The 16,284-nt window shown below is 45.6% G+C and overlaps 1 protein-coding gene across 2 annotated transcripts; it reads left to right on the forward strand.

The window, feature by feature from the left end:
* The first annotated feature begins 9,257 nt into the window (after positions 1-9,257).
* On the forward strand, positions 9,258-16,284 carry LOC139566166 (autophagy-related protein 9A-like). 2 transcript variants are annotated; one of them, XM_071387143.1, is made up of 20 exons: positions 9,258-9,401; positions 9,734-9,862; positions 10,656-10,815; positions 10,936-10,979; positions 11,261-11,325; positions 11,442-11,591; positions 11,825-11,966; positions 12,076-12,216; positions 12,359-12,479; positions 12,614-12,789; positions 12,872-12,994; positions 13,174-13,361; positions 13,441-13,594; positions 13,849-14,028; positions 14,183-14,389; positions 14,550-14,770; positions 14,856-14,973; positions 15,137-15,425; positions 15,533-15,675; positions 15,753-16,284. In XM_071387143.1, exons 3-20 carry the CDS (start codon positions 10,710-10,712, stop codon positions 15,759-15,761), a joined length of 2,577 nt encoding a protein of 858 aa, XP_071243244.1. In that variant the 5' UTR covers positions 9,258-9,401; positions 9,734-9,862; positions 10,656-10,709; the 3' UTR covers positions 15,762-16,284. The 2 variants fall into 2 exon arrangements, with proteins under 2 accessions (XP_071243244.1, XP_071243243.1); XM_071387142.1 differs by having other exon boundaries at positions 9,734-9,807.

The following is a 16,284-nucleotide window of genomic DNA, read 5'->3' on the forward strand; positions in this document are numbered from 1 at the left end:
TGTGAAGAGAGGCCTGATCATCGAGAAAGGAAGGAGAGGGACAGAGCGCACACACAGGGACGTGGGGGGGGTTCGAACCCCGCCTCACTACAGGGACATGGTGGGGCTCAACCAGGCCCTTTGAAGAGAGAAGACAGAGAGCTGATTCAGTTTTCTTCCACTCCAAACCCAGACTGGTTCAGAAACAGAACACGGGGGGATAGTCAAATAATCTCGGAAGGGTCATGGTCGCTACCAGGACAATGTTCCTCTGGGGCCTCATTAAGAGGGAACCACAGCAAGGACGATGAAGGTGAGAACAGAACAGGACAAGATGAAGAGGAGGAGGAGCGAGACCTTAGGGAGTCACTGGCACGGGCCAGATCTATGATAGAAGATGTTGAATGTGGAGAGGGCTCGTACCATCAAAGGCTTTTGCACTCTTGAAAACAGATCTCTAAGTGGCAGCAGCCTTAACAGCACCTGACTAAAAAAAACAAGTTCCTTCTGGATGTTTCTGAAAAGGAGGGATTTACATCATCCATCCTTTTCCAGAACCTAGAGGGGGAGAGTAGAGTGTTGATGTATCACTCCTCCAAACTGGACCACATTGAAGAAGGACAAACCACATGCTCCAGGTATGTGGCTGAAGTGGCAAAAGCTATTGGAAAAACAGCCCACATGATAATGTGCCATACATTGGAAATCCACACCCACCATGGGGTTGCAGCATATCTGATGAGCAAAGAATTCACGTTCAGCGCTGAAAGAAAAACGAAAATCCAGAATAAATGCACACAATCACACATCACATTTGTCAACACTGACAAAAACATGGCAGACGCACTCAATGCTGAAGAAGGTCTGCCCCACTCCTGTGCAGAAAGAGCTGCACAAGAACTGAAACTGAGACCTGACCTGGGGAACGAACCACTCACCAACCCGGACCTATGGTTATACACAGATGGATGCTGCTATAGAGGAGAGGAAGGGAACATAGCAGCATACGCAATGGTGCAGCAGCTCACGGATAGATCACATGTGACTTTGGAATCTGCCATCATCACACACCTGCATCAGCCCAGTTAGCTGAAATCATAGGGTTGACACAAGCTCTGGAAAGAGCTGAAGGAAAGACTGTAAACATCTACACCGACTCAGCGTATGCTCATGGAGCAGTCCATACTGTTGGACCACAATGGGTTAGCAGGACATCAGCATAGATTACACAGATATGGGGCAAGACAATGTGACAAATGGAAAAAGGTACCTGTTAGTTATGGTAGACAGGTTCTCTAAATGGGTTGAGGCAATGCCAACGGCAAGGGAGGATGCAAAATCGATCATTAAGTGGCTCCAAACCGAACTCATACCAAGGTATGGAGTTCCAAGGCAAATCAGATCCGACAAACGGGTCCCATTTCAGTAACCAACACCTGAGACAGGTGGAGGAAAGATTGGGTATTGTACACAAGTTTGGGTTAGTGTACAGGCCACAATCTCAAAAGTCTCGTGGAACGCGCCAATCAAATGTATGTGCAGGTTTGAAGTTGATTTGGGTTGAAGCCCTGCCCCTGGCGTTGCTGGCCATGAGAGCCTCTCCAGGTGCAGGCACCCATCTCTCTCCTCATGAGATAATGGTTGGAAGAATTATGCTTGGTCCACCAAGGGAGGGAGGTCATATGCCCGCCCTTGATGTATAACAAATTGTAATGTCTGATAATTGACGGAGCTTTCTGCAGCTCTCTCCACACAGATTCACAAGGTCCAAATGGGGAAGCTGACAGGAGATCCGCCATCACTGAAGGTAAAAAATTGGTGACTGGGTGGGGTTAAAGTCCACAAGAGAAAGTGGCTAGAACCCAGGTGGACTGGACAGTATGAAGTGAGGGAGGTTACTTCACACTCAGTCCAGGTCAAAGGTAAATCAGGCGCACCTTGGCACCACCTCACACATTGCACTCCAGCCCCAATCCCTTCTAGAACACTGACAGAAGTCAGAGCTGATTTAAACAGCTTGAATCCGATTCCAAATGAAGACATTCCTGACTCAGGGGATGCGGCATCAAACTCCGCCTCCCCTGAAAAAGGAACCTCGCCCAGTTAGAGGGACATTTCTCCCTCACTGGGCAAGACTAGGGATATCTGGCCCCTTATTTGTGATATTCCTCCACACACTCATAACTCTTAGAATAGTTTGGGGGTGGAGAGCTATACAGAGAATGGACAGAAGATGGCAGTATTGCAGCACTCAACGGTCTCCCAGCAAACGGGGAGCCTGTTTGAGTGCTGGTGACAGAGAAAAAACTTAAAACCAATTCGGAGTAGAGAGAATACGTTTAATAACTTATTCAGGTTAAATTTACAGACTAATGATATTATTGTTATGGATTGGCTGACATGCGATATAAATTTAGCGAAGTATATGGTAAGTTTACACTTTGGAATGGAGAAAGTTGAGAAGTCGATTTTACTTATACGATAGTTTTGCTGCCAAACTTAGTGGGGGTAACTAGATGTTTTGCCTAGAGGCATAAATAAGACAGTCATTTTTGGTATTATATTGGCTAGTTGCTGCGTTCTGAACACAGGTTGAGCGCTAGTAAACGCATATCTTTATTTGAACTATATTAATCTATTTGATAAAAGTACTAAACCTGTATATTTAACATTTGATAATGATTGGCAAATCCATATATTTAACCACAACTTTGAATTTAGCATTGAGTATTATAGGAGGAACGGGATAAAATGTGTACTTTCCCCACCGGGTGTGGCCGTATTAAATTATGCTAGAGAAAATTGGTTGTGTCATTTAGAGGGAAAATGTGTACATTATAGCTTTGAGATACTTTTCAAAAGTTGCTGAAAGTTATTGGTTTTTGTTTATGTAACACCAGAGAATTCGAACAATAAGCAAACGTATTCTAAACGTGATCTGTTTTCATTATGGGGAACAATGAACGACTCGCAACCTGGTATGGCTGGCAGGGAGTTTTTAAAGGGACAGTACACGTTTATCACAGTTGCGTTACATGAAACATCGGGGAAATTTAAAACGAATGATTTAAGGGTATTATCATAATTATTAGGTTTTGTTTTTGTAGTAAACGTTTGGGTTAAGGGGTTTTCCGTGTTCCCAGAGACAAGATATCTTAAAAGAATACACTCATATTGGAATAGGAGTTTTACTTTCTGAGTTTTATTTAGGCAAGGGACTTTGAGAAGATAAAGGGTTCTTTTGGTATGCCTAGATATGGTATGGAACACGAATGTAGGTGTAACCTTTTGACCTATTTTCTGTTTTCGTTGCATTTTCCGGTGACTTGATCACTCACGGGGAAATGTAGTGAGAATAATGAATTTGTGTCATTTGGGATACTAGTTTTGAGGTAAATTGATTATAATAAAGTTTATAACTATTGAACATAAGGTTAGCATTTGTATTGGCCTTTAGAAGATAGAGATAGGTTAATTAAGGTTATGTAAGGACTTTAGAGATTGACACTATAAGACATGTTGTTATTTTTAAATCCATGATTTCAGAAAAAGTCAAAACAGTGAGACACTTAGTTAATATTGCAAAGGAACACATAGTTGTTATTGAATATTATTTTTTTTAAAAGGCAGACAGAGGGGTCTACCCCGCACTGTTGAGACCTTGAAGGTTTGAGAGCAGGGTGATGAGGGTGGACCAGGAAATGAGCAAGGTAGGCTGTGAAATAAGATAGGAGAGAAAGGGTTTAACATATATAAGCAGCACAGATACATTTCAAAGTAGATAAGTCACTTGACAGAGAATTGGAAAAGAATAGATATGAATGTACGCCCAAGGGAGAATTGGATATGCGGCGAATAAAAGGGACGTTCCTATAATATGATGTACTAAGTCATTATTTAGAGTAGGTAAGGTTGATACCTGGCCAGAGCCAGGTATCAAACGGGGGAGGGTACATTGTGGTCTAGGATAGGATGGGGCCTATTGGATAATAAACTTAATTAAAAATTTCTAGCAAAAAAATAGGCATAGAAGTTAAATATATAATCAGATAAAACAAATGAGAAACTGGTGGTTAACCAAACCTGTATGTCCAGGATTCTATGCGTTGCAGGTGAATTAAAGGAGAAGGTGAATCACTCGACCTGGGAGCATATCGCACTTGGAGGGTGAGACAAACTGACACTGCCGAATGATCACAGAGTTAAGGAGAAGAACTGTTGCTAATAAAGCTCGGGGGTCAACTCCTTAATGAAAAATCCCTGACCCCGTCCTTTCATCACTGTGAACGTTCATAGAAGTGAAAGTGTTGCTTGAGCTCTGGCTGATGATGTGTTCTCTGGGAGAGGATGTGGTTTTACAGGACTGCTTCAGGTCCTGAGCTGTCTGATTAGGATACGATGGGGATGTTACCATCACAGTGCTGCCAGAGCCACCACCAGTTCCAACGGACCAGGGATTCAGCCGGCCTCCTCCACCACTTCAAGACCAAGTCCCACACCACCACCTAAGCTCTCCAATCCGGTACAGGTAATAAATGTGAAAGACATCTCAGATAGTGAACAATTGGGGACTGAAACTGGTTATGAGGAAAGGGAGAATATGTGGTTGGCCTACAAAACAATAAATAGAAAGGACTGTGTCGCATGTGGACATGCCAGACCTATTCTGGGTGCTCACCCATTTGCCCTAAGTAATGGAGAAGGTTGGATGTGTATATTGGAAAGTTTAAGCCAAATTCAACCCTGTGTAAAACTGAGTCTTGTGTTCCCAGAAGTCCCTCCCCAGAAGGTACCGTGGGGAGTTAAGGCATATGGAGGATATTACAGCTGTATCACTGGTACAGGTAGGGGTATAGACTATGGGAGGCTCCCTACTACTGCCTGCATCACTAATGCCACTATTAACTAGAGGTGTTGCTGATGTATGGTGGATGTGTGGACCTGCCAGGCGATTGACCCCATTTTGAAAGGAAATTGCCGTTGCACATGTGCTTTGGCCAGTCTGATAACACCATTGCCAATTATTGAGGTTACAGCTAATCAACTTCTGGGAGCTGCACATGACACAGAGGCTCGGAACCAACCCAGGAGACGGCAGAACCGTGACGCTCCTTGGTCCGAGGGTACAGATAACATCCACACCAACCTGTTGGGGGTCCTAATAGGGGTCCCCCCACGAATTCCAGGCATTAAACAGAAATGATGGTCTGTGGCATCTGATGCCCACCATTGGGCCAGCTATTGTTGATACTAAACAAAATGCCTGGATCAATTATATCTTTAATATAATCAACAATGATTTGTCAACTACACCCACACTGCACTTAGGGGGATGGCTGAACAATTGGATGCCACCTCTCGAACTGCTAGACAGAATAGGCTAGCACTAGACATGATACTGGCCAACCAGGGAGGTGTATGTAAAATGATTGGAGAACAGTGTTGCACGTTTGTCCCTAAACAATACTAGTCCGGATGGGAGCATGTCAAAAGCTCTGAGTGGATTGGCGAGGTTATCAGTGGAGGTGGGGGGTCTTGCAGGTGTGGAGGAGAGTGGACTATTCCCCTGGCTGATCACCGAGCACTTTAAGTTCCTCGGTGTCCACATCACTAAGGAATTATCATGGTGCGCGCACACCAACACAGTCATGAAGAGGGCATGACAATACCTCTTCCCTCTCAGGAGGCTGAAAAGATGTGGCATGGGCAGCTGCACCATTGAGAGCATCTTGACTGGCTGCATCACCGCTTGGTATAGCAACTGCTTGGCATCTGACCGCAAGGCCTTACAGAGGGTAGTGTGTACGGCCTAGTACATCACTGGGGCCAAGCTCCCTGCCATCCAGGACCTCTATACCAGGTGGCGTCAGAGGAAGGCCCTAAAAATTGTCCGACTCCAGCCACCCAAGTCATGGACTGTTCTCTGCTACCGCACGGCAAGCGGTACCGATACACCAAGTCTGGAACCAACAGGACCCTGAACTGCTTCTACCCCCAAGTCATAACACTGCTAAATAGTTTGTTTAACAGTTACCTGGACTATCTTCATTGACTCTTTTTGAACTAACTCTTTTGACTCATAACATACGCTGCTGTTACTATTTATTATCTTTCCTGTCTAGTCACTTTCCCCCTACCTATATGTACATATTTACCTCAATTACCTCGTACCCCTGCACATCAACTCGGTACTGGTACCCCGTGCATATAGCCAAGTTATCGTTACTCATTGTGTGTTATTTTGTTCTTTATTTTTCTGTCTGCATTACTCGGAGGAGTCCGTAACGAAGCATCTCACTGTTAGTCTACAGCTGTTGTTTACGAAGCATGTGTTAAATAAAATGTGATTTGATCCAACCAGTTACTGATCTTGGGTTGGTTGACCTATTTTTCAGAAACATACTGTTAATTTGTCAGTACACTGCATTTAAGGTTGTTTTACACACTGAGGGTTGTGTTGTGGACAGAAGGTGTTACCCATTGGACTATTGCCATATCATCATATTAGCATCTCAGTATCAACTAGGGGTTGTTGTCAGAATAGATGTGTGTGTATATAAGCTGTACAGTCGTGGCCAAAAGTTTTGAGAATGACACAAATATAATTTTTCACAAAGTCTGCTGCCTCAGTTTGTATGATGGCAATTTGCATATACTACAGAATGTTATGAAGAGTGATCAGATGAATTGCAATTAATTGCAAAGTCCCTCTTTGCCATGCAAATGAACTGAATCCCCCAAAAACATTTCCACTGCATTTCAGCCCTGCCACAAAAGGACCAGCTGACATCATGTCAGTGATTCTCTCGTTAACACAGGTGTGAGTGTTGACGAGGACAAGGCTGGAGATCACTCTGTTATGCTGATTGAGTTCGAATAACAGACCGGAAGCTTCAAAAGGAGGGTGGTGCTTGGAATCATTGTTCTTCCTCTGTCCAACCATGGTTACCTGCAAGGAAACACGTGCCATCATCATTGCTTTACACAAAAGGTCTTCACAGGCAAGGATATTGCTGCCAGTAAGATTGCACCTAAATCAACCCTTTATCAGATCATCAAGAACTTCAAGGAGAGCGGTTCAATTGTTGTGAAGAAGGCTTCAGGGTGCCTAAGACAGTCCAGCAAGCGCCAGGACCGTCTCCTAAAGTTGATTCAGCTGCGGGATCGGGGCACCACCAGTACAGAGCTTGCTCAGGAATGGCAGCAGGCAGGTGTGAGTGCATCTGCATGCACAGTGAGGCGAAGACTTTTGGAGGATGGCCTGGTGTCAAGAAGGGCAGCAAAGAAGCCACTTCTCTCCAGGAAAAACATCAGGGACAGACTGATATTCTGCAAAAGGTACAGGGATTGGACTGCTGAGGACTGGGGTAAAGTAATTTTCTCTGCTGAATCCGCTTTCCGATTGTTTGGGGCATCCAGAAAAAAGCTTGTCCGGAGAAGACAAGGTGAGCGCTACCATCAGTCCTGTGTCATGCCAGCAGTAAAGCATCCTGAGACCATTCATGTGTGGGGTTGCTTCTCAGCCAAGGGAGTGGGCTCACTCACAATTTTGACAAAGAACACAGCCATGAATAAAGACATCCTCCGAGAGCAACTTCTCCCAACCATCCAGGAACAGTTTGATGACAAAAAATGCCTTTTCCAGCATGATGGAGCACCTTGCCATACGGCAAAAGTGATAACTAAGTGGCTCGGAGAACAAAACATCGATATGTTGGAACCATGGCCAGGAAACTCCCCAGACCTTAATCTCATTTAGAACTTGTGGTCAATCCTCAAGAGACAGGTGGACAAACAAAAACCCACAAATTCTGACAAACTCCAAGCATTGATTATGCAAGAATGGGCTGCCATCAGTCAGGATGTGGCCCAGAAGTTAATTGACAGCATGCCAGGGCGGATTGCAGAGGTCTTGAAAAAGAAGGGTCAACACTGCAAATATTGACTCTTTGCATCAACTTCATGTAATTGTCAAAAAAGGTATTTGACACTATTGCAATGCTTGTAATTATACTTCAATATTCCATAGTAACATCTGACAAAAATATCTAAAGACACTGAAGCAGCAAACTTTGTGGAAATTAATATTTGTGTCATTCTCAAAACTTTTGGCCACGACTGTACACTCCTCGAAAAAAGGATTCTTCGGCTGTCCCTATAAGACAACCCTTTTTGGTTCCAGGTAGAACTCTTTTCGGGTTCCATGTGAAGGGTTCTACATGGACCTCAAAAGGGTTCTACCTGATTCCAAAAGGGTTCTTCTACCTGGAACCAAAAAGGGACAGCTGAAGAACCCTTTTAGATTCTAGATACCACTTTTATTTCTTAAGAGTGTAGTGTTTCTGTCTTGGACAGACTTTATCAGATTATCCCAAATGAATCCTAATCCTAATCGCACCAGACGTAATAGCCCTACTCACTATAATGATTAGATTACACAAGCCTGCGCACACACGCATACAAAGATAGACAGCGAGAGAAATGGGGTAGAGGGTGAGACAGAGAGTGAGGTGGGGAGAATGAAAGGATGAAACAGATGGCCAAGTAATGTTCTTACATATTCAACACACAGGTGGCCATTAGAGTTAACAGACACACTGAACAAAAGGCCAGCTGTCACTCCAGCGGCCCACTGTCACATTATGAATATTCTCATCCACACACTCCACAATGTCTATATGGCTTGTTTGAGAACAAACAACTTGGTTAATAGCAGATACATGTAATTGTGAGTCTAATCGACTTCATCATTACTGTAAGGCACAGCCAATGTAACTTCAAACTTTAGCAATAGGTTGGGTTTATAGCCCAACCCAGAGGTGAGTTTCAGTATAGCAGCACCCCGAATGTGTCAATGTTGTTGTAATACCATAAATATCCACTAAGGGGAGGTACATTTAATTAATTTAATTTTGATGCGCACCCATAGATATCATATAGACTTTAATTAAAAATGACTGTACATTCAATTCATCATTGACGTTTTCTCGTCGTCAGGAATGACATGTAGTCTAGATACTTTTGAGTTTTAGACGACGATATTTGAGATTGCTTTTATATTTAATTCAAAACACGGAGGAATATCATAACTGACCATTGACCAAAACCTGCATGTCATACCCCTGTATGAGCTCAAAGGGCGTGTCATGAAAGATGAAGCAGGAGTTTTGGGAGTCCGCCTCTTTGGGAGTCCGCCTCTGTCTATGACTGGCTGTTTTCTTCCCCGTTTGGGAAAAACACTCTTCTGATTGGCTAAACCAGGTATCCATCAGCCATGACAGGCATTGGTGTACATAATGTGTTTCAGAAATGAAACCAAATTTCGCCTCTACTCAAAAATAAACAGGAAAACAAAGCCTAGACGTCTTCTATAAACAAGGGCTCGGCAATTCTCATTGACGATCAGTCCACCTGCGTCAAAGGTAGGCTGAGACCGGATAACATTTTCAACAGACTATTAGTCTAGTGCAGTAAAATATAGAGCTAAATCCTTGTGATGTTTTTGTAGATCTGTCATAAACATGCAGCTTTCTTCAACAATAGCATTCTGCCAATATTCTGAGAACCAAATCATCTTGACGGTTTCGGTTCTTCCTAGGGTAGCACATCTCTGCCTACACTTTACCGGGCTGCCTAGCTAACGTTACAGTTTTTTTATTTTTTAAATCACGGCTATATTGTAAGCAGTGAGATCGGCTTATCGTTACAATTTCATGATTTTAGAATTGTAATGTCCCATGTTCTCTTTCTGTAGGGTGAAATGTAAGCGGCAATCCCTTTACGTGTAATAATCCTGGAATGGAGCTAAACTATGCTTGGTCAACAAAGGTGGGCTATTTTCTTGTTTGTAGGCCTAAATACGCGTAGCCGAATCATTTTCCAGGTAAGCTATTTGCTGAATACTTGAAGATGCAACAATATTTCCACTTATATGTAGATTATAGCATAGGAGGAGGCTGGCTGCGTGCACCTCGTCATTGTTGCCTTTCAAAAGGCCAGCAACACCAGGAACGCTTATTGTTTATAAGTTAAAGCCACGCTTCGCACGTCGGTCAAAAAGCATGTATAGACTTGGTTTTTGTCGCTCACGTGAGTAAAATCAGAGCCATAGGCTCTACGTAAAACAGTAGGATATTTGTAGGCTATAATGTGGTTTAAAACGCTCTCTGTCTCAATATCCGTGGTTGTGATTCCGCTGGAGTCGCAGAGCACATTTCGGAACACTGTCCATTGTGTCAGCAGCGTTTTCCCAGGGACATGTCTATATTGGCCAACATGATTAACGTAGGCTGTTTTATGCTAGGCAAACGGTGGAACTTTTGTAATATTATGGCTTATTATTTGCTGCAAGAATTGTTTTTGTGTGCCCAAATCCACACCTGTCAGTTGTCTGTCTGTCGTGTCTTTCAAGCATGGCCACGTCCATGTTCCAGTGATGGGTGGAGCACAGGTGTGGTATGGCTTATTGACATGTTTGGCTTCCTTTCCTCGCCTCCTCTCCTTTATCTACTTTCATGTGAGGAGCTGGATAGGTGAACGTCTGAAAGAGGTTCCCTCTGTTACTCAATCCAGTGCAGATGAGGGAAGAGACAGACACATGGTTTTTGTAATACAGCCTATCTGTGGATTTATGGCACTGATCTCTCTATCTCTCTCACCCTTTCTGTGGTCCACAGGTCCAATCAGTGCTATGGGCTTGATTGCTGAAGGTAACTGAAGCTGTGGTTACCATGGCGGCACACTTTGACACAGAGTACCAGCGCCTAGAGGCTTCATACAGCGACTCTCCAACCGGAGAGGAGAACCTACTGGTGCACATACCTGATGGAAACAAGTGTAAAGTTCTTTAGTAGATCCACACACACACACACACACACACACACACACACACACACACACACACACACACACACACACACACACTAACCTGTTTTTGTTATTAACTGTTCTCTGCAGCCCCGTGGCACCACATAGAGAACCTGGACCTGTTCTTCCAGAGGATATCCTTTTACCCGTCTGTGGCTCTGTACTCCCGGATCATTCACTACTACAACTACCCCGGGGGTTATTTTAAGACCGGGATAGTCAACACCTTCCCGGGAGAAGAATAGAATCAGGTGTGTAAGAGCAGGGCTGGAATAAAAGCCTGCACGCCCAGTAGCTCTCCAGGAGGAGGAATGTTGAGCTGGTGACCTGAGTTAATACTATAGCTGACTAGACTTTCATTATAAGAGGACACATGCTACTTTTATGTCATCATCTGATCCTTGACCCCTGACACGTCTATAACCTGCACCAGAAGAATGGCTTCACCTGTATGCTGCTGGGAGAGGTCTTTGAGCTGGTGTAAGTACACAGTTTGTGTGTGTGTGTCTTCTATGTGGTCCATGTTGGTGTCCTGAGGGGTTGTTTTTAACTTTCCTCTCTCTCTCTCCTCTTTCCCCCTTTCTCCCCCTCTGTAGTCAGTTGCTGTTTGTGGTAGGGTTCACAGTCTTCTTGGCTAACTGTGTGGACTATGACATTCTGTTCGCTAACAAGTTTGTCAACCACACCGACTCCTCCAAAGTCACTCTGCCTGACGCCTTCCTGCCTGTGGACGTCTGCAGTGCAAGGTAAGGCTTATAAACACTTCATAAATGTTTTATAAATGCATTATAAACACTTTATTAACACATCTTTTGCACTCAAGTTAATAAGGAATGCTAGAAAATGTCCTTACTGATTTTTGTTTTCCCACCGGTATCTATGACAACCTGCTTGTTGTTTTCCCGCCAGAATCCGTGACAATCTGCTTGTTGTTTTCCCGCCAGTATCCGTGACAATCTGCTTGTTGTTTTCCCGCCAGTATCCGTGACAACGTGACAGTGATGTTTGTATTGATGATATCGGGAGTGTTCTGGCTGCATCGCCTCATCAAGTTCATCTACAACATCTGCTGCTACTGGGAGATACGCTCCTTTTACACCAACGCACTCAAGATGAGCATGGTGTGTGGTGTGTCTGTCTGCGTGTCTTGAACCAACTGGTTTAACTACTGATCTTCACCTCTCCCCCTCTCATCCTCCTTGTCTCCCCCTTCTCCTCCCCCCACTCTAGGCAGAGCTGCCATACTTCACATGGCAGGAGGTTCAGGCCCGGATCGTTGAGATCCAGAAGGAACACCAGATCTGTATCCACAAGAAAGAACTCACAGAACTGGACATATACCACCGTATCCTGCGCTTCAAAAACTACATGGTGTGTGTGTGTGTGTGCACTCACGTGTATTTGTGCTCGTGTCAGAGTACATCTTATTTACCATTCCTCGTTTGTACCCCTACTACTGAACCACCTGTCAATCAAAAACAACACCACCTAAACCCCTTTCTTCTTTCTCCAGGTTGCCATGATAAATAAGTCCCTCCTTCCTGTGCGTTTCCGCCCGCCACTGCTCGGGGAGAGTGTGTTTTACACCCGCGGCCTCAAGTACAACTTTGAACTCATCCTCTTCTGGGGGCCAGGTTGGTGTGTGTGTTTTGGAGTTTGTGCTTGGTACACTTTGTTTGGTACACTTTTCACCTCTCTGTCTCTCTCGCTCTCTCTGTGTCTCTGGCTCTCTCTGTGTCTCTCTCTCTCTCTCACCCCCCCTTCCCAGGCTCTCTGTTTGAGAGTGAGTGGAGTTTGAAGCCGCAGTATAAGAGAGGTGGTAACAGGTTGGAGCTGGCAGACAAACTGGCATCACGTATACTGTGGATCGGCATCGCTAACCTCTTACTCTGTCCTGTCGTACTGGTCTGGCAAATACTGTATGCCTTCTTCAGCTATACAGAGGTAGGGACACGCACACACCGCTGTGCTCCGTTATAGAGGTGTAGGAGATACTGTAAAGCTAATTTATTGTGTGTGTGTGTAGGTGATAAAGCGTGAGCCAGGTAGTTTGGGAGCGAGGTGTTGGTCTCTGTACGGTCGATGTTACCTTCGCCACTTCAATGAGCTGGACCACGAACTGATGTCACGGCTCAGCAAGGGCTACAAAGTAGGACTGAACACACACACACACACACACACACACACACACACACACACACACACACACACACACACACATAGAAGGTGTGTAAGGTCATTATTGATGAACTGATTATTGTCTGTTGCTGTCAGTGGTGGCTAAAATGTCAGATTTTCTTCACTTCCGTGCGTGTGTCCCACCTCCAGGCGTCCTCTAGGTATATGAACTGTTTCCTGTCCTCGTTGCTGACGGTGGTGGCTAAGAACGTGGCGTTTTTTGCTGGCTCCCTATTGGCTGTCCTCATTGCTCTGACCATCTACGACGAAGACGTCCTCGCCGTGGAACACGTCCTGTCATCCATCACCCTGCTGGGAGTGTGTATCACTGTCTGCAGGTGTGTGTGTGTCTGTCTGTGTGCTACGTCATTTTGAAGGGTTTAGTACATTCTTTCACATTCTCCCTCCCTCCCTCAGGTCTTTTATCCCAGATAAACACCTGGTTTACTGTCCAGAGCAGCTGCTCAGGGTGATTCTGGCTCACATCCACTACATGCCAGACCACTGGCAGGGCAACGCTCATCGCTACGAGACACGAGACCAGTTCTCACAGCTCTTCCAGTACAAGGCTGTGAGTAGCACTATAGTCATAACCTTTTCCACTCTTTTTATAAAGCAGGAACTTATCAATCATTTCTGAAGCACATGGCATATTCTTCTCTACCTGGCCAGAGCCTGTATTCACAAAACATCTCAGATTAGAAGTGCTGGTCTAGGATCAGTGTTCCCTTTTTAAGGTCGCAATGAAGTACGATTATATGTACAGGGGGGGACCTGATCCTAGATCAGCATTCAGGTGTTTTAACCTTTCCTCTGCCTGTCCAGGTGTTTATCCTAGAGGAGCTGATCAGCCCCCTGGTGACTCCCTTCATCCTGATCTTCAGTCTGAGGAGGAAGTCTCTGGAGATCATTGACTTCTTCAGGAACTTCACCGTGGAGGTGGTAGGGGTGGGAGATACCTGCTCCTTCGCTCAGATGGACATCAGACAGCACGGACACCCCGCGGTGAGAGACACACACACACGACTCATACGTACACACACACACACACACACACAGATGGGCAATGCATAAATAGTGACTCTCTTTCCCCCTCTCTCTCACCCTTTCCCGTCCCTAACTCCTTCCTTCTCTCCTTTCTCTTACTTCCTCCCTCCAGTGGATGTCTGAGGGGAAGACCGAGGCATCTATTTACCAACAGGCGGAGGATGGAAAGACTGAGCTTTCCCTGATGCATTTTGCCATCACCAACCCCCAGTGGCAGCCCCCCACTGAGACCACTCACTTCATCAGCCAGCTGAAGGAGAGAGTACAGCGAGAGGCTACAGGAGACAGACACACTCTCACCTCACTGTCAGAGTCAGCGGTAGGGAGGCAGACAGACATGCCAATACATACATTGACACTTCAATTTTGATCTCAAGTTTAACATTGTATACATTTCTGAGTTTTTTGTTTACACTGATATTTAAGGTAAAAATCGAATTATCTGTCTCTGTGTGTGTGTGTCTCTCTCTCTTGCGCAGCCAAGGAGTCTGATAGCTAACTTCCTGGCAGGTCCCCCCTCATTGGCCTCTCTTCATCTGGGGCGGGACGGCTCCTTGACCAATCACGGGGCGGTGGGTGTTAGCGACGGGGCGTCAGCCTTGCGCTCCCTCTCAGTCAGCAGCATGAGGGGCAGCTGTAGCTCCGCCCATAGGTCAGCCGGACACGCCTCTTCTGCAAGCAGAGCCATGGCGGGATCAAGGTAAAGCCCACACTCCTCCCACAACTAATCAAGCAATCTATCAACTAACCGTCAATCAACTAACTCTCTTTCTCTCCCCCCCCAGTACTGATGCTCGAACTGCTAGTTCAGGCAGTAGTGTGTGGGAAGGTCAACTGACAAGTCTCGTCCTATCAGAATACGCCTCCACGGAGATGAGCATCCACGCACTCAATATACATGAGGTCTGTCTGTCTGTGTCTGGATGGATGGATGGTTTTAAACATTTTGCAATAAAGAGCATCAAAAGTAAATGCGTCTCTCCCCCTTCCCTCCCCTCTCTCTCCCCCTCTTCCCTCCTTCTCCCCTCCCTCCTTCCTCTCTCCCCGTCTCCCTCCCTCTATGTAGCTCCATAAGCAGCAGTCTGGAGGGGAGTTGTCCCGGCACACCTGGCACAGGCAGGACAGTGACGACAGTAGTGACAGCATCACCGAGGAGGGGGGTTCAGGGTCAGGGAACACTAACCCCCGAAACCCCATCCCCCGCTCACACACCTTCCCTATCTCCACCCCTATCTCCACCCCCGGCCCTATCCCCAGCTCTAACTCGGACCCTAACCCTGACCGAGGTACCACTCTGGGACAGGAAGTGGCACCTCTCCAGAGCAACAGCCAGCGTCGCTACGGGGGGAACACGGGTAACCATGACAACCATGAAAAATAATACTCTCATTCCCTAATATGTAATGATATTGAAGATGACGGATATGGATCATACTGATATCACTGTGTGTCACTCCTCCAGACTCTGTCGGCCCGGGGGGCAGAGTGGTGAGGTCGGCGCGTGTGCCCATGGGGGGTTGGGCAGAGGAGGGACGAGGAGGCGGAGACCCCGACACTGTACCTGAGGAGGGCTCAGAGGACGACATGCCTCCCAACATACACAAGGTGTTTACAAAATCACACGCACACACAGGTCTTGTGTCTGTGTATGGGGTTCCATATCATTGTTTCCCTCTCCTCAGGTGACGTAACTGACCAGAGAGACCCCTCCCTCCTTCGCAAACACATCACACATCCTCATCCTACCAGAGAAGAACTTCCTGCTCATCTGTGAACTTTCGACCATGGCTTCACCTTTGACCCCAGATGGACAGACCTGTGGGATAGCAGCATGCCGTGTTATTCACTCGGGGCTAGAGAAAAACAATCGAGTAACAGTGTGAAGATTACAAGGACTTCTTCTTGACACCCTCTGTGGATTACACTTCAGCCAATCAAGTGACGGTGGTTGATGACTTCATCATAACTGACAGCATAGAAACCGTATCATATTTGTTGGCTTTTATAGTTGATTCCTAGACACTAATCTAAGGCCAGCTTTATGGTTTGTCGCCATAATGGTTAAGGTTAGGATTTAGGGAGGATAAACTGATCATATCTGTGCCTAAGGGCAACTTCTATCCAGAGATGACTTTTTCTTGCATTTGTTTGCAAATCACGTGTGGGTGTAAACTGCAATTAATGTACATTTTTAAAGATAACATTTAGTAATGA

The sequence above is a fragment of the Salvelinus alpinus genome, chromosome 38 (genome assembly GCF_045679555.1).
Source record: "Salvelinus alpinus chromosome 38, SLU_Salpinus.1, whole genome shotgun sequence".
Classification (NCBI taxonomy): domain Eukaryota; kingdom Metazoa; phylum Chordata; class Actinopteri; order Salmoniformes; family Salmonidae; genus Salvelinus; species Salvelinus alpinus.

Coding starts and splice junctions, on each gene's coding strand:
- LOC139566166 (XM_071387143.1), top strand. CDS start 10,710: ATGGCGGCACACTTTGACACAGAGTACCAGCGCCTAGAGGCTTCATAC. Junction 12,480..12,613: donor CATCCTCTTCTGGGGGCCAG/GTTGGTGTGTGT, acceptor CCCCCTTCCCAG/GCTCTCTGTTTGAGAGTGAG. Junction 12,995..13,173: donor GGCTCAGCAAGGGCTACAAA/GTAGGACTGAAC, acceptor TCCCACCTCCAG/GCGTCCTCTAGGTATATGAA.